Source organism: Amphiura filiformis, chromosome 17 (assembly GCF_039555335.1).
Source record: "Amphiura filiformis chromosome 17, Afil_fr2py, whole genome shotgun sequence".
Taxonomy (NCBI): domain Eukaryota; kingdom Metazoa; phylum Echinodermata; class Ophiuroidea; order Amphilepidida; family Amphiuridae; genus Amphiura; species Amphiura filiformis.
In genome coordinates this window covers 27,155,142-27,179,527 of record NC_092644.1, presented here as the reverse complement: position 1 = coordinate 27,179,527, position 24,386 = coordinate 27,155,142, and the positions used below count along the sequence as shown (strand labels likewise).

Below are 24,386 nucleotides of genomic sequence, written 5' to 3'. Positions count from 1 at the left end.
GTTTACAAACCTCAACTATGTATACATTAGGCCCTGTATCCATAGGCTGTTCCCTTGTGGCGTGTGCCCTTGTTCCGTGTTCACTTGTTCCCATGTGACCTGCCACACAGACAACGAACCTTAGTTTTGCTTAGTGGCCATATCCATAGTATACAACCACTAAGCAAAACAAAGGTTCGTTGTCTGTGTGGCAGCTGGGAACAAGTGAACACGGAACAAGGGCACACGCCACAAGGGAACAGCCTATGGATACAGGGCCTTATACAGTACATGTGCCTATAAAGTTGATTAAAAAAGGCTGGATACTGCTGAAATGCATGTTGGTATACGGTATGGCAAAACTTGTGTTTTGTTGTGTTGGCAGCCGATACATTGTATTGCATCTGTGTAATTAATTCTCGGACAGAACAGGTACATTTGAATGTACTCATGAACAAACTCAACAAGAGTAGCTATAGTTGTACAACGGTATCTGAGAATACAAACAATATCAGTTTCAAATATTGATGCTATTTTACATGGATTTTTCACTTCCAATTACAGAGCAAGGAAGTCCACTTCCAGATCTAAGGTCCAGTGACAAAGACATAGACAAGACTAAACCATTACCAACCTCATTACAAAGTGAGTTCATACCAGAGGATATTCTCAATGCACTCACTGCGTTACCAATACCAACAGACAAGAGGATAGCACCTGGGAAACCAAGGCCTACTCCTATGTATAATAAAGTAAGTACAAAGACATAGACAAGAGTAAACCATTACCAACCTCATTACAAAGTGAGTTCATACCAGAGGATATCCTGAATGCACTCACTGCGTTACCAATACCAACAGACAAGAGGATGGCACCTGGGAAAAGCCCTGAATAGGATACATACTAACAATTAGAGAATAAATGATAGGATTTTGTCTTTTGCCTATCCAATATCGTGTCATAATGGATGGGCTGGCCATTATTTTTATCGTAGTGTGAGTAGGGCGCACATTCTTATTCAGTTTTAATGTAATTTTTGCGAGAAAAACTGCCTTTTTTCAGAAAAAAAATAAAGTTACTTTTGTGAGGACATCCCCGTTGTTTTAAATGAATGAAACCATCACGAACATGTAAGCCACCGAATCGCGTTCTTAGTTCTCGAACGTGTATTACGCGAACGCATTATCGCGCGATCATTGAGAAGCAACAAGCGTGCCGCCGTTGCGTGGCGGCGCGCGCCCTGACTAATATTACTATCAACTATTGTGAGATATTATACACCTGAAAACCAATCAAATTACGTGAATTCTTTACAAGACGCACCCATTGAATAAGAATGCCCATATCATATTACTAGCAGTCACACATTTAGCGTAGTCAGGACAAGGAGGAAGCAAGGCAACTTTCAAAGGGGGACAAAATTTGATGAAAATGTCAAAATGGGTTATATAAAGTACAAAAGATGCCTACAAATCTTTAATATCAGGGTGGCCAGCTTCCAAGGAGGTGCCCTGAGAGGGGCAAGACTTTTCGGGGGAAGGGGGTGCTAGTTTATTCTAAATAGCATCATAAAGAGGACCACCTTAGTCAACTTGCCATAAAACCAAAGTAAACATGGATATTAAAATCCTTTTGTTTGTGGCAGCCAGCCATATTTTATTGGCAACAGAAATAGAATACCGTATTTGGAAAAGAGTAGTGATGCTATAAATGTGATGCGATCAAGCAAAATCAGTCGGAACTCGGCAATAATAAATTTTCAGTTTCTTACATGATAGTAAAAAGTATTTACAAAGCTGGATTTTGAAGAAAACCACATTGACATTCAACAACCAGTTCCAAAGATATGAGCAATTAAAGAGTTGTCAAAACACTAGGAAACAAAAGGAAATATTTCCTTTGTTTGGCTATATCTCAAAATCAATATTTCCGAGTTCCGACTCATTTTGTTTGATCACATCACAAATGCAGACTGTTTACTTATGCGTGATAATTTGTTTCTTATTCTCCAGTTACCAAAAGGTGGTGCAACGCCAGCCAACGTATGGAATTATCCTGGTCGCAGGAAACGGTTTCAGCATCTTACTGACAATCCAAAGTCACTAACCGGGGCAGGGAAGTAAGTATGAAACAATCTACTTTTTTTTTGCTGGGTTTTGCTGTCACAAATAATGAAAGAGACAAGTAGAAAAAGTGATGCTTCCTTGGAATTGAACCCAGGACCTCATATGTGCCTTATCCAATTGGCTACGGGAGCTTCAGAGTAGGCTGGTTGAAATTAGGCAGGCTGGTCACTTATACTTATCTCCTCCCCGCATATAGCCCATAGTAGCTAAGGCCAGAATCCAACAGCAATTTGTTTCTAAAAATCTTACTTGTCACTTTGTTGGAAAAGGTGACATAGGTAAACATCGGGTGTATCACATAGTGATGGATGACAATCGCTAATTGACCAAGCAATGAACATCGGGGGAAACGTTAAGTAGGTGATTTGTATAGGGCATAGATTGTAAACTCGTCATTAATGTTCAGTGATTTATGTGTCTTTTAAAAAAGTACAACATTGAAAGTTATTTTCCAAAATATTAAAATGTTGCAAATCGTACATCTCGCTTATGTAATGCACAAAGAATACAAAGTTATTCATCACTATGTGAAAACAAATTTTGTAAAATCTCATGAGCCGTCATTATGGATTTTACCCGATTGTTCATATCCATCACTATGTGATGAACCGGACATGTTTTCTTTAGTATCAAAGAATGAAAGGATCAGAAAGAGAGAGTGCACAAGAGAGATGGTGAAGGAATGTAAATTTTGCAACTTGTTGCAATGGGCTTGAAATCCATGAGTTGAAATCCATACACCGTCTGTAAGACATGCCATTAATCTCCTACAGGGGTGTAGATTTCAAATGGAGTCACCCATTTAGGTAACCCTTTTTGAAATGCACACTCCCTGTATGGGAAATTAATTAGCTCTTGGTTTTCCATAGGGGTATATGGATTTCAATTGGAACAACCCAATTGCAGTATTTTTCATGCCCCTTATCTTTTTGTTTCCTACCTTCTTATAGAGACATATCATTCTTATATGATGTAGCATTAGCAGATCAATCTCAAGGCAAACCCAATGCAAATGATCCCAGTGAGATTAGAGCTCAAGCTAAACAGAAAGACAGAGAGGTAAGATATTGACATATTTCACATTACATCGTTGGGCATTAAAAACCTCCTGTGTCATTGGCCCCAATGTAACCTGTTGGCAGTTTTGTTTTAAACATTTTCAGGGGCCAAAAGCAAAGGAGGTTTAACTGCCCAATGACGACGATTAGGGAATTCAAAATTTCTGACCCAATTTCCCTGATACTGTCAGACTTTGTTCTAATATGGGAATGTAGCCTGCGCCAATGGAACAAGTACCTGTATGTTATTTCTTCCTGGGTACCCAATCTGTAACCTTAGGTGTAGTCCTCACATAGTTTGCTCGCAACGTCAAGAGTGCGTCATCTGACCTCGATTAGTAGTACGCACATTTTTGAAAAGGGATTGGGGTTTTAGGTTAGGGTTTGTTTTAGGACCCAAATGTAGCGAGTGTTTCATAGATTGTTGAAATATAATTGTGCACCTGGGGTGTATTTCACTAAACTTTAACCCTTCATAATCCATGTAACTGTTCATAAGTTACTAATCAAGGGTCACGCTGGTGCGCGTCTGCGCGTCAGGGACGCGCGGAACTGTTGTTGGGATGCAATAAAATTAACCTTAAGCTTACCTAATGCGTTAGACAAGAATATCTCAGACGCACAGAAAATCAGGCATGTAAAACCTTATGGACAGGGCACAAAACAAATGCGATCATTTCAGACAGAATGTCAAAATAAATGCTCCAAGAACTATATCAGATCGTTCACTCTGAATACCAATCTGTTGAAACATTGTGCAAGTCAAGGCTCTGCAAATGAAATAGTGTGACAATTGACTCCACTTGCGAAAGAATCTCTCCTTTGTATAAACTGTCAGTGGGGGATTTCCCCGATCATGCATTAACATGTTATTGTTAATGTTTACTACTGATGATCGTTTTATCGGGAGTTTTATACCATAGTAAATCATCATTTAACTAATTTTCATGTCATGCTAAGTAAAAATGGAGTTTCCTCAACACAAAAAAGTCAACTTTGTATTCTTTATTGATGGCAATATAGGATAAAATTGCAGTGAATTAGCGGCACATGGTAAGATTTGGGGTGTTGAATTCTGCACCTTTTTACATTAAAAATACACATAAACATAGTCATCATGTCGTGTGATCATAATTTTTCAGAACTTTGCCAGTTTTGAAGGGGTTGATTCAGGTTTAGGAGGTGAAAGGTCAGAATTAGGGTTAGGACTACGTTTTCGATAATTAAGGGTTGGCGTTCTGACTAAATAAAAAGCTCCACTAACAATAACATTTATACATGATGGACAAATAGGACTGGATTGTAAAAAACAACCCCTGAACAAGGACTGGATTGTAAAAAACAACCCCTAGTTTGGGGGTTTGCACTCCCATATTTTGGATTTTCTTGAAGTTCAGAGGTTGTGCAATTATGAGGGTAAAATTGGGGGGAGGGCAAGAATTTGTTGGCAGCCGGGGGCAATTTTGGCAAGTCAAAGGAGGGGGGGCAAGTGCAAGTGATTTTGAGCACACATTCATGGGGCATGTTCAAAACTAAATGCTCGAAACAAACTTGAGAAATAGTAGGCTTATGGAAACTTTTACATTTTCCTGCTTGCGACGAATACAATTTTTAGCAGGCCGGGTGCAAGCAATATTTACCTTTTTTTAGCCGTTTGGAAATTTTACCCCCTGGGAGGCTCATAATTATTGCACGCTGTATTTTGTTGATGTAAAATGCATAATACAACCCCATGTCCAGCATATCGTAACCTCTAATATTAGTGGGTGATGTTTCCATAGTTGGACTCGGACCCCTTAAAATTCCCATTGGACCCCTTAAATTTGACTTTTGGAGGGCTGAATGAGTCCAACAAAAATCACTCGGACCCCTTAAATTTTGAAGCCAGCGCTACCCCTGTTACTAATACCCTAATACTAGTTGTAACTTTACGAAGGATCCCTGTAGTAAATCCCTATTACTTACGAATTGTACCGATCTTAATGAAATGGATTTTACTATGCGTTGTAAGTTACGATTGATTTGGAGGCTTAAAAAGCTTTGTAAAGTTTAGTAAAATGGACCCCTGATTGTATCTGTATATAAAACAGAATCCTCGGGAAAACTGAACCCCAAAACAAAGCTGAAGAAAAAGTATATTTCCCGAATTGATGTTTGTTTACATTTATTTGCAAGAAAATATGTTGGAAAAAAGTCAACACATCAGGCGCATCATTAGTTGCATGCAGACTAGGTGCATAATTATACAAAACTAGATTTCGCGGTTCTCGGGTCGGGCGGTTCTCGTGATAGGCCTATTTCTAATTACCCAGCACCCGTTACCAAAAACTACTATGAAATAAGTATCTCAATGATCAAGAACCAACTTGACACAACAACTCTGTTTGTTTTGTAGCTGTGATGCTTAGGCTTCTTCGGTACTTAAGTAGGCCTACCCATAATCTGGAAACCAATCATTCGCTTCTTCCAACCCTGTCCTGCTACCGTATTTAGAGAAACCGAAATTAGTATCTGGACGTGGATATAGGCCGTGAAAGTAATGAAATCAATCGCGAGAAACGTGAACGCAAAAAACGGTTATAGGCCTTACCACAACGGATAATTTTTATGTTAACCATTCTGGAGGATTCCGGAAATAGGCCTATATATGCACGTGTTTGGTGTGTGCATGTGTTTGGTATTGAAATATGTGTTGAAAATAAGGCCTATAAGTATTGGTCCGAAGAGATGCACCTGTTAGTCACACTGTAATGCTTTTCCGATGCGCGCACTGTACTCCGTGTACACTCCCGTTGATACTCTGCGATAGCGCACCGCGAGCACGCGATAGTGCACCGCGTGAACGCCAACCGCGCGGACTCGCACGCGATAGCGCGTGGACAGAGGGACGGACGGACACGCCGTAATTAGTATTAAGATAGCATGTTTGTATTTCATGCTTCCCTTGCATGCAAGAACGTAACACACCAGAAAGCTTTTACAAAGCTGTTGTGGTAGTTAAAGCATGCACATGTAGGCGTAAGCAACACAACATGCACTGTGAAAGTAGAACCTCATTTTGAGATGACTGTGCAAAGAGTCAACAAAGTGTCTTTTTTTTCCATTACTATTCGGTACTGTTTTGATTAATCACATAAACTTCTGATGTGTTTACATTGACAGCAAAGTGTAGGTGTACCAGAGACTCTTGTCCCTTCAGAATACCATGTGGTCAGGTCAAAGGGCGTACAGCATTTGGAATATCATGATGAGTGAGTAGTGTATACATAATTGGTGGCTTTCACTCAAGGGATGTGAATGAGTTGTTCTTAAAAACGGAATAAACAAAAAAATGTTTAAAGAAGAGTCTCATTTCGGGCACTTCTTCTCCATTCCTTTTTGTAGTGAAATTTTCATGAGATATTAACTATAGGACAAAATTTAGAAAAGAAATTTCTGTGCAAATATCTCAAATATTGGCCTCATTATTCTAGCCCTCATTTACAACTGAACGTAAGTTTTGAGATGTTACATAATTTGTTTTGTGTATTCCAGAATTTTGTACCCTGAACTGTGAATAACTGATCTTTCAGTTTTGAATTTGAAAATGAATTTAATTTCCCCTCCTAATTTATCACCACCACTACCAAATAAATTATGATATAGACCTTGAGAAGAGTTACTGAACGAATAAAGCAATTTATTTCTTGAAACATTATTTGTGTTATGTAGACAACTTTACTATTTGTCTCAATCCTGTATCCTGCATCTCTTTCAGCAAATACACTACACAGTTGGTGAGCCCAGAAAAACGCCTGATATCTTTTCCATCCATGTAAGTAACATTCTTTCTTGGATTGTTGTTTACCAATGATCTATTTTGCTCCCTGTGCATGACAGTCCACAATATGGAGGGTTCACCATTGCATTACGCCTGGGGCTATCCCGAGTCTGGGCTGTTTAAGACTATTTCTTTTGTATCTTTACTTCACCATTCTCTCATGCCTTGAGACATGATTGATTCCATCGTCAATTGATTGTTTATAGGAAACCAGCTAGTCGTTATGAAGTTCTACAGTTACAAGAGACGTTACAAAGTATGCTAGAGAAGGCAGGGGTGGAAGATGAGGAGGCAGAGGTCAAAGGTCCTACACAGGTAAGAAGTTGAAAAACATACCATAAGGCTGACGAAAAAAGAAACCCTGTTCTACTGGGCGATGGACGTTTCAAGTAGGGTCGGTCGGTTGGTGTTTTTTTTTTGGTGTTTTTTTTTGCAAATGACCCCAAACATCAACCAAATCTGTAAATATTTTGCAATTTGGGGAAATACTAAACAAAATTTTGTTCATGATATTTTCAAAATTTGGGTCGGCATTCATTTGTACAGAAAAAATTTGTTTCCCAATTCTTGTAAAATTTGGGGTCGGTCGGGCCCGTAGAACAGGGTTTTCTTTTTTCGTCGCCTAATATAGCAGTTTTTGATTAGTGGATCACCACCCAATCATAATCTTAAGTCTAACTCGAATTTCTTGATCCTTATGCCAATCCTAATTGCAGTCCTAACCATAATCATAAAACCTAACCCTAACAGGGGTCAACTAAACATCCGGGTCAGTGGGCCCAGCAATAAATTGGCCCTGCTTTCTCTGCGTTTCCTGCAAATTGAATGCAAATTGCTATACCAGTACCAAACTTTGTTATGCTCATGAAAAGAGAGCATTGGGCTGTGCTAATATAAAGTACAATCATACCGCAATCATTATTCGCAACTTGAGAAGCAAGTTGAAGAAAACCTAAACCTAATCACTTGGGGGTGATGATAGTCATTCCAAGTCTTACCAACTTATCACTACCATACCATAAGGACAGTTTATACTTTTCACAGACAAAGTTTGAGTATGTCACAAGGTCAATTGTTGATTCGCCACACCTTTGTGCTTCTTTCACTGCCTATAAGGCATCGGGAAAACTGACTGAGTGAGATGGGTCCAAATGAGGGTTTCTTGTGGGGTACAAAAAATGTGATGTGAGCTAAACTATGAAATCTGCCAGATTATTTGAAGGGTTTAGCTAACAAAATGTCACTTTTGAATTGTGGCACAGTATCCTGAAAAACTTCATTGACAAATTAATATTTTGATTTTGCATTTCAGCTACATAATTTACTGGAGTTGATCAAGAAGGAGCAGAACATTTACAACATTGTCTTTCATGAGCTCATCAGACAGGTAACTGCATAATTTGTGGATATAGATGTCAATAATTTTAATACTCTCTGTGAGAATGAAGGGAATCAAATCTGAAAATTAAGAGCAAAGCTAATAGAAATCAGTTCAGGCACAGGTGACTGAAATTGCTAGAGTAATCCAGATTTCAGGATTTTTCGCTTCACTCTCCTGTACAAAACTGAAATTAAGATTTTCAGGATTTTCTGTTGACACCTACTTGCCTTTTGGGGAGAAGCATCCCGAGAAGCATAAGTGACTTCCGAACACCTGTGAAAATCTGTGCAAGAATTGTTTTTGTATCTATTTTTTGGAATTTGGTTCAAATATCATGGTTCAATTTTATTCAAAGTACTTTAATGGGTGTTGGTTAAACTTTTGACATGTGTGTTTCGTCACAGGTAGAAAAAGTACAATGGAGGGGGGGGGGGCATGGCAGCTTTGAATTATAACAAGATCTGTGCAAACATTTCAAAATTTACATTGAACTCTTTGAATTGTACAAAAAGTTCATAACTGTGGTTAGCTGAAGTAAATTATACAATTCGGAATTTTTTTATAAATACTTTAAAATTTGCTTAGTTATAATTTTAAAATTTGGTGCGCGATTAATTTATACTCGCTATTTTGCAGGTGAGTGTTGAGTGTACGGAAAGGGGTCAGTTACTAGCCAATCTGAGGGCTCATTACAGTAAACTGCTGGATAAAGTACCTAGACAGATGAAAAGGTAAGATAATATGTACCTGTAAATCGTTGCTCAATTCAATGGAAACTTGGTTGATTTGGGGGTTCATAATAATCATAAAGTGTTATAAATGCCAGTGGAATTGGACCAGATAGTGTGTAAAACATATTATTATAAATTTAATTGCCTGCTTGAATATTCTAATTGGTGCATATTTGACCATTTTTCCACACTGAATAAGATAAAGGAGGTGAACTTGATTAATTTTGAACAAGTTTTTTTCCCAGTATTCGCATTAAATTCATCATACTACTCTACTGTTAGCTTCTTCTTCATTAGTAACCCTGTTACCATACTAGCAAATATTGTAAGAAATTACTGTGTTTACACTTTGAACATCTTCACACCCTTTTTTTTTGTACAACCCCATGCTCATAGTTATCAACATTCCTTTTCTTATTGTTAACATTATTTTCGTGTCATTCATTTTTTCTGCAGTTTACACCAGGAGGTGATGGCTCAGAGGGCGTTAGACAGGAGGTTAACAGAAGAACTGTTCAGGTTTAAAACATCTATTGCTGAACTTACAAAGTTAGTAACCATTCTTTATGTTCACAATAATAACATCACCCCCTGGAAATTAAAAAAAATGATCTTAAAAGACATTGCAACAATTGGAGTTGGAGAAAGTGCATGCATTTCCCCCTGTAAGACTTGGATGAGACCGTAATCATAATACTAATCACGGCATGTCAGTCCGTTCGCGTTCTCGCGGTGCACTATCTCATGCTCGCGGTACGCAATCGCGGAGTATCAATGGGAGTGTGCCCGGAGTACAGTGCACGCATCGGAAAGCATTACAGTGCAGTGTGACTGACAGGTGCATCTCATCGGACCAATAGGCCTATTTTCAATACATATCCTCCAACTAGCAGGACTGGGCTTGGAAGAGGCGAATGGTGGGTTTCCAGATTATGAGTAGGCCTACCGAACTACCGAAGTAAGCATCAGAGCTACAAAACAGAGTTGATTAAGTTATGTCAAGTTGCATCTTAATCATTGAGAAACGCATTTCAAAGTAGTTTAAAAGGTCAGGGCAGGTATATGGGTAATAGGTGTTGGGTAATTAGAAATAGGCCTAACACGAGAACCGCCCGACCCAAGAACCGCAAAATCTAGTATCTTGTATAAACTTATAAGTAACTTTAAATTGTCTTCAGTGCAATGTAACAATGACATTTCACAGTAAGTTAAAACCCTTGAAATTCCACTGACCATTCAGGCTGAAATATAGTCTGATTGTGCATAGCAGATTTGTAAGGGAATATACCAAAATATTGATGATGCCATATGAACAAATCTTTAAAAGGCTTCATTGATTTTGTCTCTGTGAAACAAGAAACATCCCAAAGTGAAGAAAATCTCCAACAAGAATCTCTTCATTTTCATGTTATTAAAATACTGTCTTTCCAACAAATCTTGAAAAGGCTTCATTGATTTTGTCTTCGTGAAACAAGAAACATCCCAAAGTGAAGAAAATCACAAACAAGAATCTGTTCATTTTTCATGTTATTAATATACTGTCTTTCCAACAAATCTTAAAAAGGCTTCATTGATTTTGTCTCTGTGAAACAACAAACATCCCAAAGTGAAGAAAATCTCAAACAAGAATCTGTTCATTTTTCATGTTTTTAAAATACTGTCTTTCCAACAAATCTTAAAAAGGCTTCATTGATTTTGTCTCTGTGAAACAACAAACATCTCAAAGTGAAGAAAATCTCAAACAGAATCTGTTCATTTTCATGTTTTTAAAATACTGTCTTTCCAACAAATCTTAAAAAGGCTTCATTGATTTTGTCTCTGTGAAACAACAAACATCTCAAAGTGAAGAAAATCTCAAACAAGAATCTGTTCATTTTTCATGTTATTAATATACTGTCTTTCCAACAAATCTTAAAAAGGCTTCATTGATTTTGTCTCTGTGAAACAACAAACATCTCAAAGTGAAGAAAATCACAAACAAGAATCTGTTCATTTTTCATGTTTTTAAAATACTGTCTTTCCAACAAATCTTAAAAAGGCTTCATTGATTTTGTCTCTGTGAAACAACAAACATCTCAAAGTGAAGAAAATCTCAAACAAGAATCTGTTCATTTTTCATGTTTTTAAAATACTGTCTTTCCAACAAATCTTAAAAAGGCTTCATTGATTTTGTCTCTGTGAAACAACAAACATCTCAAAGTGAAGAAAATCTCAAACAAGAATCTGTTCATTTTTCATGTTATTAATATACTGTCTTTCCAACAAATCTTAAAAAGGCTTCATTGATTTTGTCTCTGTGAAACAACAAACATCCCAAAGTGAAGAAAATCTCAAACAAGAATCTGTTCATTTTTCATGTTTTTAAAATACTGTCTTTCCAACAAATCTTAAAAAGGCTTCATTGATTTTGTCTCTGTGAAACAACAAACATCCCAAAGTGAAGAAAATCTCAAACAAGAATCTGTTCATTTTTCATGTTTTTAAAATACTGTCTTTCCAACAAATCTTAAAAAGGCTTCATTGATTTTGTGTCTGTGAAACAACAAACATCTCAAAGTGAAGAAAATCTCAAACAAGAATCTGTTCATTTTTCATGTTATTAAAATACTGTCTTTCCAACAAATCTTAAAAAGGCTTCATTGATTTTGTGTCTGTGAAACAACAAACATCTCAAAGTGAAGAAAATCTCAAACAAGAATCTGTTCATTTTTCATGTTATTAAAATACTGTCTTTCCAACAAATCTTAAAAAGGCTTCATTGATTTTGTGTCTGTGAAACAACAAACATCTCAAAGTGAAGAAAATCTCAAACAAGAATCTGTTCATTTTTCATGTTATTAAAATATATATTGCCTTTCCAATTGTTTGCAGTGAATTATCTGATGTAAGAGAACATGACAAAGTTGTAACCACCCAGGCTCAGCAGGCGCAAGACGAACTGGCATCGGCTCTGGCAGAATCTGAGAAAAACTCAAGGTGAGAAGAGTGAGTGAGTAAGTAGGGATGGAGTGAGCAAGAGAGATAGGAGGGAGGGAGGGAAGAAGGAGCAGAGGTTGAACAGGGAGACAGTGAGAATGGCTAGATACATGGACATATGGGGAAGGAAGGAAGGATGATGAGCAGAAACAAACTGATTGGGTGATTGGCTCGCGAGTGAGAGGACGAGCGAGCGAGTAAGTGAGCATGAGTGTTCAAATAAGTGAATGGGTGAGCAAGTGAGTTGGCAAGTGTGGTGAATGAAAGAGTGGCTGAGTTTATAAAGTAAGGGAGAGGAATTGGATTGAGGACAGAAGTGTATTATCATGGGCAGGCAATCAAATACTGTATAAGCCAAAATTTTCGCAGTAGTTTCATTTTCATGCATTTCAAGGTTTGACATAGGCTTGCAAATTAAACACCCCAGGAATGTGCTTGATGACAGCTGCGAAATCATCATCCTGCAAAAATGTTGTAAAGCTTGCAACAGTGAAAATATCTGTACGCAAAAATATTGGCTAACATAGTAATTGAAGAAATGGACAAGGTCAAAAGTTTAATTACAAACTCAATATTTCAATTTTACTTCATAACAAACTCAATATATTTGTTCAATATTTTTTATCTTTAATGTTATAATGGGAAATGTAACCATGTTTTTTTCTTCAGCTTACTAAGTGAATACCATGAGTTGTATGAGCTACAGAGGAAGCGTCTGGAGATACAAGTCACAAATTTGGCGGTGGAGAGAGAACTATGGAGTGCTGCTGCTTACAACTTGGCTATCAAGGTAAACCAGAATTGATGTGTGTACATGTACACTCATGGGATGGCAGAATCGTTGAAAAAAAGAAGTTTAAAAATATGATGTGCACTGGCTTTGGGCATGTAGTATAGCATAGGATTGATTAATTTTCCTGTTGTTTAACAACGTCTTAGGTGTCAAGTCTGTCATAAAATGAGCAAACACTGTTTATTTCATTGTAATGTGTTAAAAAGTTTGTATTGCATGTTGCTTAAGAAATGAGAAATTCAACCCACTTCAATGGATGTTGCTGAGGCTTTGATGCCTGCTTGACACACATGTTTCTGCAGGGCTTGTTTATTAGATGCATCAACATCTTAGCATGTTTACATTGATTTGTCTAATATTTATCTCAACAAGTAATTTGCAATATAATATAATATAGTTGGTAAATCAGATGTTTTATGAATGAATGACAAACTGCCTTTGCCAAAGGGATTAGACCCAGAGAGTATCGCCATGTTGATTTGTTGCTCATGGAGGGCAAATAATGTACCAAAGCCTGAAATGGAATGATTGGTGTCTGTCTGCTTGATCATTATAAAAGTTTGTGCATGCAGCGCTTAGCGTGTGCGTTTGTGACACAACATGTTACACGCAAAACGCAAACAACCACACCCTATTTTACCTTCTATGAGTGACACACAAACATGGCTGAGTCGGTCCTTTTTGGTTCTACCTTAATTGGTCTCACCTCACTGAAGCGTGTTTGAAGGATCATGCCATTACTTTTGATGATCTGTGTACCTTGACATTGGTTTACACTTAATGAATTACATGTTTTTTTTATCCATTCAGGTCACAGAAGCCAATGCACTCTCCACAGCCAAACGACTTCACATCAGTGAGAAATCCTGGTCCAAACTTGCCAATCACTTCACCATAGTGCTCAGTGATCGCGACACAGAACAGTTGTCACAATTACAAAGTCTGGTGGAATCGCATCGAGATCTCACCATGAAATTTAACGAGCAATTATGAATGATGATATCACGTCTCATGAAAGGTTGCAGACTATTAAGTTTGGAATTGAGAAATGGCTGCAGGAATTTATGGGAACAATTGTGTAAGTATGTCAATTATCTCAAAGATATAGAGGCAATTTTTGTACAATTTGGCATCTTGCATAGATCAGCAGCAGTAAAATATTACATTTTTTTAGGTATGTTTTTTTTTTCAGTTTAAATATTGCATTTTTCATTCTGTATGTAAGACTTTGAAATAGTAGCAGCCTGGCATGACGATTTTGCTTGCAAAATTCTGTAGACATAAATAATGTGTAATTGCTTGCTTTGTTCTTCATTTATTGTTATTTTTCTGCAATTTGTGATATTTTTTTTGCATTTTTTGCTTTGTACAACTTTTCAAAGAATTTGATTGTGCTCAATGTATTGCTATTAAGCTTTTTTATCAAGATAATTTCATTTTAATGTTTGCTTAGAGCTTAGCTTGACATGCATTGCATTATTTTTTCCCGCTTATTTTTTTAAAAAGCACGATAAGGGCACCCAGTTTTATATCAGATACCACAGCATCTATGAGAATTGCATCAAGGTGAAGTATAATCAAAGAATTAATGGAGATAACAAGTTTTTGATCTATACCTGCACAAGTATAAACACAGTTTGTGATTAAATAATATAGCATTTTACTCACTGAGCGTTGTTATAGTCTTATGCACAATGTTGTGTGAAATGTGCCGTTTTGGATTGTCATATATGAGGACCAAAGAAGTGTACCTGTGGCATTTTGCTTTTATGGCAAAAGCCCAAATCAAATAATATATTAGTCTTAGATAATGTTTGTTATAGAGATATGTGCAAATAGCACTTAGAGTGCAAGTAGCAACATTACATAATACACAGAATGCAAAAGAAAAATGGTTAAATATAAATTTTCTGGACATATGGCGAAACAAAACTACTTTCTCCTTCTATCATGTCTATGAGTGACAAACAAACATGGTCAAATAATATTGCCATTTTTCTGCTCAGTTTGTTTACTCAGTATTCCAAGAAAGATATTTGTGAAACCTGAAAGCACTTGGCATGAATTTTGCAGAAACAATAAAAAACCTAGAAACTCAGCCCTCTGATTTGAAATTTATTGTTTGGCTTTTGTTTGCCTCAAAGTAGGATCCAGAAATAAAAGTCGTGAAATAATCCAATATGGATTGTGTTTTTGACTATCCTTCATGTATATTAATCTTTTTAGGTTCTTTTAGAAGTAATATAATTCTTATGTTTTCTGTTCGTGTGAAAATGTGAATCTAGCACACATTACATGTGAAATAATATTGTTAAAAAGTTTGATTTTCTGTTCTGTTATGCACAATTAACTATTTTCCCCATCCAATTCCAGGGAATGTGGGGAAATGGTGTGGGGTTGTAAGACTACACAAGGTACATAACGCTACACACCCCTGCACCTGGAGCGTACCAACTGGTTAATCCTTATGTAATCCCAGCGTACAATCCCCACCAGTGCCCCACATTTAATGTGATAGCAGGTGTGGGAGAATAGTGCACCAATGTCACATTGTTGATATGAAATGGTGAAAACTGTATCTGTGTCCTTCATTGTAGTAGTAGTCATTTTTATCATTCCTGCAGAGAGTTTTGTTGTACTTGTCCAAGCTTAAATATTTGTCTTTTCACATGTTAACTTTTTTTAGCATTGTATCACATCTGTTTTGCTGCACTATTTTTGCTGTGATAAATAGCACAGTGATTGTGCACATTATGTTTTATGTTTTTTTGTAAGACAACAAATACGCAGGTACAAACCTGAACACCTGCAATCCACACACACCTCACCCCAATACACACATGAAATGGACAACAACATTACATTACATTAATCAACACTTATAAAGCGCCTTTACTGCTGGATTCAAAGCGCAGTAAAAATAAAAACAAAGAAGAAAAAGACAAGAGAAACTAAATATAGGAAATCTGAAACAGATAAGTTTTGAGAGCAAATTTGAAGGTTTCAACTATGGGAGATTATTCCAAGCTCTGGGGCCAACCACTGAGACGACCTTGTCTCCAGCACATTTATGTGTCTTAGGGATCTCAAGGTTCAAGTTGTGACAAGAACGGGTGGTTACTGACCTAAGACAAGGTTTTTTCACCACCAGACAGTCATTCATGTACTGGGGACAGAGTCCATTCAGTGACTTATACAAACATAGGAGATGTTTGAACTTGATGCGGTCTTCAATACGGAGCCAGTGCAAATCAGTGAGCAAAGGGGTGATATGGCAAGATTTTGGTTGTTGGTAAATCAGCCGGGCACATTTGTTTTGGAGCTTCTATAAATGATTCAGATCTTTTTGTTTGATACCATTTAACAGAAGATTGCAGTAGTCTAGACGGGAGATGATGAGAACTCATGATCAACACACACACAGAAAAACATAGAGAGCGATGGTAGTGATAGAGAGAATGACGAGAGAAAGACACGGGAAAGGAGGGAGGGAGTAAAAGAGATGGAAGGACATACATGGTTAGAATCAAAGATAGACAAAGAGAGAAAGGGAGGGCAGAGAGAATAAAGCAACAAACAAAAAGATGTCTTGGTGTAGATTATTCATTCAGTAGTTCAAAAAGATTATTTTGTAAATTAAATCTAATACTGGAACTAAAATTTGCAACTCACTTTGCTACGTTGCGTCCGATAACTTCGGACTTCATCAGGCATTAGATTGATGATGATCAACAAGAAAGGGGGACTCTGATTTCAGTTGTCACACACATAGAACCCGGCATTAGAAGACATTCCTTGCCATCTGACGTCACAACACCTGACGTAATCACAACATCATCAATTATGTCTGAATCAAGTCCGAAATTATCGGATGCAACGTAGCAAAGTGAGTTGCAAATTTTAGTTCCAGTATTAGATTTAATTTACAAAATAAAACAAAAAGATGCTTGCATGCACACATAGGCATATCAGCAGATGTATTGAACACTGTGAGCACAAACTACGGAATTGTTGATTGATTTCAATTTGGCACAACTTTAAAATGAAAAAAAAAAATCATTATTGTGACAAAATCAAAGACATGCTAACTTACTTTTTTTCAACATAATGTTTTTATTACAGAGCAAGTGAGAATGTTCATTCTGTGATGAAACCACCTGATAAAGACTTGATAGAGAAACTGTACAAAGATATGAGAGAATGGCAAGAGGTAAGTCATGCTGTAGTTAGTAATACTTAAACCACAAATGATTTTGTCAAATATAACTTTCCTTTCCCCAGAGGGGCATTATGATTCCATAGCAATAAATAAATATTCAGGGATTGTTGATGTCTTAATAGGCTGTCATCATGAAAGGACTACCTAGCTAAGGTGCACTGTATGCATGACACCGCCCATTCGAAATCATGATGTGCGCGCAAATGAGGCAACTAATTAAATACAATTGTGAACATGCACGTCAATCTCAATGTATGGCAAGTAACTCTGAAAAATAATGAAAATGCCTGATGTAAAACATTAAAAAAATTTTTGAAGACAACATTAGAAATTGCTTTTGATCAGCATTTCATGGGCAGAAATAATGCTATAGAAGCTGTACCTCTAACAGTAGAGAACTGTGATCTTTCCAGTTGGACACCATTTTGCTAAATCTTGTATAATTGTGATAATGTGATAAAGTCATTTTAAAATCTTACCTTAATTGTCTCTCACATCCTTTTATGCAATATCATAAAGGTTTTAAATAAAGAAGTAGAGAAATTTGGGGGTGACATTCTGCTTGGATATGAAGATCAGATGTTCCAGATCAAGAGACTGGTAGACAGATGGACTGAGATATCAGTACAAGTATTCAACAGACATAAACCAGAGGATGGGTCGGATCACCCTGACAGGGAAAAACTCATAGAGATGAACAAGGTATGTCAAATGAGTAGGGTAACATCTGTATTGTACTAAGCAGTCATTGCTTTGTGGCACTTTTCATGTCTACATCAAGTTGATCTATCAAGACAGCGACTAACTGATATACTGATCATTCCCTAATTGATCAGCATTGCAAGCAGTTGGATACTAGGCGATTTTGGCAGGGTTATAACACTTCAGGGTGACTCAAGTCATGTGGCCTGATTTTGAGCTCAAGTCAAGTGAAGACTCAAGTCACTGTATAAATTCAGTGGGGTCAAGTCACCGAATATCATTCCAGTCAGTCAAATCATAATTACATGTAGTCACATGTCCTGACTTAGTACAACTCTGGATATTGGCCACAATTGACCATTGCTGACAGTCTGCTCCAAAGAAAAAATTTGAGCTACTTTTGAATCTACATTGAAAATTTCAAATGAATGAGTACAGCGTGACCAACGCTTTCCCGTTATTCAGCCATGACAACGCGTCCACCGGGAACATACTGGATGCAGCAGACACACGTATGCATATAATGGCACACTGGGTTCATTCATTTGAAATTCTCACTTTACTATATCATAACAGATTCTGCCTTTCTGCTTGGAAGATAGTTTTAAATGAGTTTGCTCCAAAAGTACAAATATCTGATACTGTTTCAGATACTGCATTTTATCTTTGCAGCTAGTACAAGTAGTATTATGCAGGTGATTTGACAATGAACATATCTTCTCATCTATATACTGCATGTGCTTTGTAATTAATTAACAAGTCATTTTCATTATCATTCATCACATTGCTTTGTTTTTATTTTGTTTTTCTTTCATCGCTTCATTTACAGAATACTGAGGTAATTTTATTTTTTGTTGTAATTTTTGTGTGTAGTGCATGGCTTGTAGTGATATAGGAAGTCTAGCATAGTCCGAGTAGTACAGCTGCTTAAGGTCCGTTTGTACTACGCCGTAATTGCTTTGTGGTGCGGTGCCACACTACATCATACTGCAAAATACTGCATTGCGGTATTGCAATAAAGTTAAATGCGATGAATTGTGTTGAGTTGCGGCAAAAAGTAATCAATATATCAGCAACGCACGGCACCACAAAACAATTGCGCCGTAGTATGAACAGACCTTTTGGAGTTGGAATTATTAACCTGCTTAACTTTTTTCATTTTAGAAAGCATCAGTACTTCTACATTAATCAAGCATACATGTGTTTGTTAGAAGTTGCTTACCAATGCAAGGACCCTAATTTAACTATTTAGCGCCACTTCACACTCATCATTTTTAATTGACACAATCTACTTTTGGTACACTTTTAGCATGAAAATTGGGCTATTCCATTTAAAATCAACACTACCCCTGTGAAATATTTTCCACAGGGGGAATATGAATTTCAAATGAAATGTACACATGAGGCAGATCCATGTGAATTTTATACACCCTTTGAGAAAGATTCAACCTGAATCTTCCACAGAGGGAAGGTGAGATTCAAATGGAGCTGCCTAATGTGTTAGTTGCATTTGAAATTCATACTCCCCCTGTGGTAGATATCTTCCACAGGGGTAGTGTTGATTTGGTGTAAATGAAATCACTAGGAAATCAAGTTGCAATGGCTGTGACATTTGTTCCAAAGTGATTATTATTATTATCCTGATTTACAACATTGTACTTGCACAGAATTTACTTTCATAACAAGTCAAAATAAATAATAAGTGTCCTCTTTTATATTGACTTACTTTATAAAACCTGGATGCTAAATTAGGTTGCAATAGGGTACTTTTATTTGAATGAATCGATGATTTGATATCAAGAGTGTGAACAATTTGATGCATGTGTGTAGGGGTGCGTTTGTAAATACCTCCAAACGAGGACCTACATATGGATACACACATGACAAACAAGGACACACCTCCGACTGTGGACGTCCTCGATGTGCTGGATATAACCAGGACATCGCAAATAACATAAAAATGCATTTAAAACAGGTCCACTTGGTGGGGTATAGGACGGGCCATGGTTGGATAGTAAGTGGTTTATTGTGTGTGTGTGAGGTCCACGGTGTGGTGATTAAGAATGGATGTGTGAGTCCTCGGTTAGATGGTATTAAATCATATATAGAATGAGGTCCTCGTTTGGAGGTATTACAAGTAGAGGTGTGTGGGTGTGAATGAGTGGGGTGTGTCTGTGTGCAGGGGTGCATTTGTGAATTTGTGCAACGGGGACACACACCCATGTGCTTGAAACCAGGAATATACTTTGTTCAAATAGGACTCTCTACTATATGATGGGGGGATATAAAACCTTAACATAGAGTGCGCTTTTCACTTTGGTAAACATAATGATGACATCACAGACTGCGTAGTTAAGAACCACATTTTTATGCATTTCATTTGTTTTGTTTTTGCAACTAGGTAAAAAAATCTTATATTTTGTAGCAAACTAGGGACCTTTAGCCCACCCCTCTCACCTGTAACAAAACACATCTCCAGTTGTATACTTTCTCTCTATTAGGGTATACTATAAACAGTGAATAGACACAGGCCTGTCGTTTTGGTCAAAATGAATCAACAGGCTCTCAATATAATATACTGAGGATATATCATGATGCACTGGTGAGCTCCATCCCACTATAGTTCTGCCTCTCAGTAGGCCTATATATTACCAAGGAGTGATTATAACAGGCACTTACAATCATAAATCTAATAGATAATCAATTACGAATAATGATATAGTGATTGTTTGACACATTGAAATATAAAACTTCTCTTGGCAATAATATATGAAGCAATTGTGAGCTCCGTCCCACTCATCCAGCCATTCATCAATCTGATAATAATGAAAGCTATTCAATTACAAATATAATACAGCCAATTACACTGATTGTTTTGACAAAGTGAAATAAGAAACTTCTCTTAACAAAAATGCACAAAGCAATTGGAATAAACTGATCAGTTTGTGCTATGAAAGTAAGCTGAGAGCAGCATCATGGCTGGCTATGCCTGCAATTACGAGATGCCTTGTAAAATGTCACACCATATAGGAACAGTAGTGGTTTTATACATGATTTTATCAATTTGCAGCAAACAGATGATGACTGTTAGTGGACAAGACATTGACAAGATCATTCAATGTGTAGGGGGAGTTAATGATACAATATGTCACATGGAATGCTCAACTAACTGTACCTGTGCCTTAGATGATGTCGCCATAATCAGTAATTGCACTGATGGGAGTGTATTTGAGACTCAAGTGTTGTATCCATTTGATGATGTGAATAGTCTCAGCTGGGCTGGCAGTACTCTGTACATCATCAAACCATTATCATTTGCAAGGTTTGCCTCTTTACAAACATTGAATCTAAGTGATACTGCATTACATAAGTTACAGCCTGGTGTGTTTGAAGGACTGGGAAGTCTGGAGAGTTTACACCTAGAGAGCAATGAATTACATGAGATACAGCCTGGTGTGTTTAATGGACTGGCAAGTCTGGAGAGGTTATACCTGTACAACAATGCATTGCACAAGATTCAGCCTGGTGTGTTTGAAGGATTGGCAAGTCTGGAGAGGTTACACCTAGGGAGCAATGAATTACATGAGATACAGCCTGGTATGTTTAATGGACTGGCAAGTCTGGAGAGTTTACACCTAGAGAGCAATGAATTACATGAGATACAGCCTGGTGTGTTTAGTGGACTGGCAAGTCTGGAGAGGTTATACCTGTACAGCAATGCATTGCATGAGATTCAGCCTGGTGTGTTTGAAGGCCTGGCAAGTCTGGAACTGTTAGGTCTGTGGGGCAATACAATACGTGAGATAGCACTGAATGCATTTGGATCATTAAGAAACTTACAAATGCTGTGGTTATCCAACAATAAGCTAACCTTTCTCCATCCTGGGGCATTTCAAAACCAAACCATGCTTGAAGATCTGACACTGCATCAGAACCAGCTTCATCATGTTCCAGAAAACACTTTCCATAGCCTCACTCATTTGAAGATTTTAAATCTGTCTTACAACAGTTTGGATCAAATTCCAACATTATCAAAGTGCACCTCTTTACAAACAGTTAACTTAAAAGAAAATCCACTTCGATGGATACACAGTGATGTATTGTCAGGGTTGAATGAAACTGTCAATTTGTTAGTCACCAAAGCTGCGATCTGCTGTTATGCATCATCTGTTCAGTGTGAAAGTGATGAGCCACCTTCTCCATTCCTAACATGTGAGCGCATGTTGACTTTTGACATACTTCGTACTGTTATGTGGCTTATGAGCATCATTGGCATTTTTGGGAATGTATTTGCTCTTTACAAAGGATTTAAGCATAGGCAGCAAAGAAATATGGTTCAGTTTCTTCTCATCTCAAATCTCTCAATATCAGATCTCATAATGTGTACCTATCTGCTCATTTTGCTTTCAGTAGATATGTATTATGCAGATTTTTTCCCAGCAAGTTCTGAATTCTGGCGAGGAAGTGCATTGTGTAGGTTTGCTGGAGCCTTATCTGTGTTATCCAGTGAGGCTTCAGCTTTCTTAATAACACTGATAAGCATAGACAGGTTTCTGCGAGTAAAGTACCGGTACCCATTTGGAAGCCGACGATTGAGTACAACTTTAGCTCGTTTACTTTTAGTCATAATATGGTCAGTAGCAGTCAGTTTCAGTATCACTTCTTTTGTATTAGCAGGAATAGATTCTGATTTTTATTCAATTTCAGAGGTTTGTAGTGGCCTTCCTATTACAAAATTCAAAGTATATAATGAAAGCATTGTTGCTATTGACACTGTTTACAGTTATTATAAGAGGAACATAACGGTACATGACCACATATTAAATAATATGTATGATCATAGCAAGGTATCCATGTATCTATCCATTGCCATGTTTACTGGCCTCAACCTTGTCTGTTTCTTAGTTGTAGGCTTCTGTTACATAGCTATTTTTATTGATGCTAGAAAAACTATCCGAGGTTCTGGACAACCTCAAAGTTCACACAAAGATACGCGTATGGCTATGAAAATGTCCCTTCTAGTCCTCACTGACCTCTTATGCTGGGTACCGATTGGGGTTTTATCGATTCTTGTCCAGGCTAGTGCAGTTGAAGTCAGCCCTACTGCTTATGCCTGGATAGCAACATTTGTGTTACCTATCAATTCTGCCCTCAATCCATTTCTGTATAGTTTTGCTGCCTTTTCATTTGACAAAGTAAAATGCCCACATTGTAAACATGAAAGTCAAGAAGAAAACATCCCAATGAGGGAAATTGTTAGACAGAAAGATTGAAAGATTCTTACTCATAGACAAGTTTGAGGTCATGGTGAACAAAATGGGTATTGATATGTATTGTAGATTTGTAGACAATAAATAGAATTGGATTGCATGCATCTTCTTTATTGGATTAGCAAGTATGGGACCCAATATATTGTATCTCTGATATCTTTTGTCAAAGGTTAAAATTGGTTGATAGTTAGTATCTAAGAAAAATCTCCATTTTGATAACCATTTGATGATATCCATTTGATAAAGTGTTGATCTGGATGAGCTGACATTTATACCGAGAACTTAATTGGCTTGGTTAAGTTAATTAGATTGTATTACATTTTATTATGTCTGGAAAAGCTGACATTTTAGAAATTGAGAACTTGATTTATGTGATACATGTAGTTTAATGATGCATTCAGCATATAGGCAATATGCCTGCATGGCAAGAAAATTAAGCAATTTATCGTGGTTTGAGAAAGTAAATGATTTTCTCTTCATTTGCCCTCATTTTTGGCTTAAAATGGCAGGAAGACCTTCCTGACATTTATCACTAATGTTATTTTAAAATTATTAAATTACCAAAATTAACAATATTTTTTTTGTGTGGAAAAATAAAAATTTGACAGAAAAATGTATATTACCACTTTTAAGTCAACAGAATTGTATTCATTGCCCTTCAACTCTGTTGGATTATGTACAGTATGATATGTGATATGTAACACTATTTTATTCCAAAATTAAGTCATTCTGCTCAATTATTACTAGAATAATATACTAGAATTTGAAAGTTGATTTTATTGTTATCATGTTATGTAATTCATTATATCTATGCAGTTTGTAACCAATATTATACTTTTGACTACATGTTTTATGAGCTTTTATGTTTGGTAATTGTCAATAAACTCTGATTAAGTGCAAAAAATTGGAGTGACACATGTGGGGAATAGTGTAGTTTGGGGATGGCAGATCTCTGAATGCCCATTTAAGAAATTTTAATCAAGAGTAATATCAAGCCACTCTTCTACTGTTCAGTATATTTCAATTGGATAAGTAGGTGTGGATTAAATAACACTTTCGGAAATTGAGAATCTGATGTGTGATAGTTGACAGATTTAACTCTCTCTGCGCGGGCGTCAACAGATGACAAGTTTCCTTTTTTTTTAATTACAAAAATTTCAGAATTGTACATTTTTACGACCATATTTGGAATCAGCATGAAAAATGCATTCAAATGAGTACAAACAAGCCAAGTATCGGTTCAGTGGTTCTAGAGATAGCTCTTGATATTTTGTGAAAATATCTCAAAATTTGGGACTTTTTACATTCAAGCCCATGGCTAGCACACAGAG

At 37.0% G+C, this 24,386-nt stretch overlaps 1 protein-coding gene across 1 annotated transcript in view; it reads left to right on the top strand.

Moving 5' to 3' along the window:
- Positions 1-24,386, top strand: part of LOC140137555 (axonemal dynein light chain domain-containing protein 1-like) — a 55,496-nt gene that overhangs the window by 5,559 nt on the left and 25,551 nt on the right. The window contains 16 exon segments of the mRNA XM_072159270.1: positions 544-731; positions 1,992-2,098; positions 3,056-3,164; positions 6,326-6,414; positions 6,921-6,977; positions 7,190-7,298; positions 8,296-8,370; positions 9,001-9,095; positions 9,552-9,644; positions 11,967-12,071; positions 12,741-12,861; positions 13,675-13,852; positions 13,855-13,942; positions 14,371-14,430; positions 16,987-17,074; positions 17,603-17,785. Of these exon segments, the coding sequence (XP_072015371.1) occupies positions 544-731; positions 1,992-2,098; positions 3,056-3,164; positions 6,326-6,414; positions 6,921-6,977; positions 7,190-7,298; positions 8,296-8,370; positions 9,001-9,095; positions 9,552-9,644; positions 11,967-12,071; positions 12,741-12,861; positions 13,675-13,852; positions 13,855-13,942; positions 14,371-14,430; positions 16,987-17,074; positions 17,603-17,785 (1,745 nt within the window).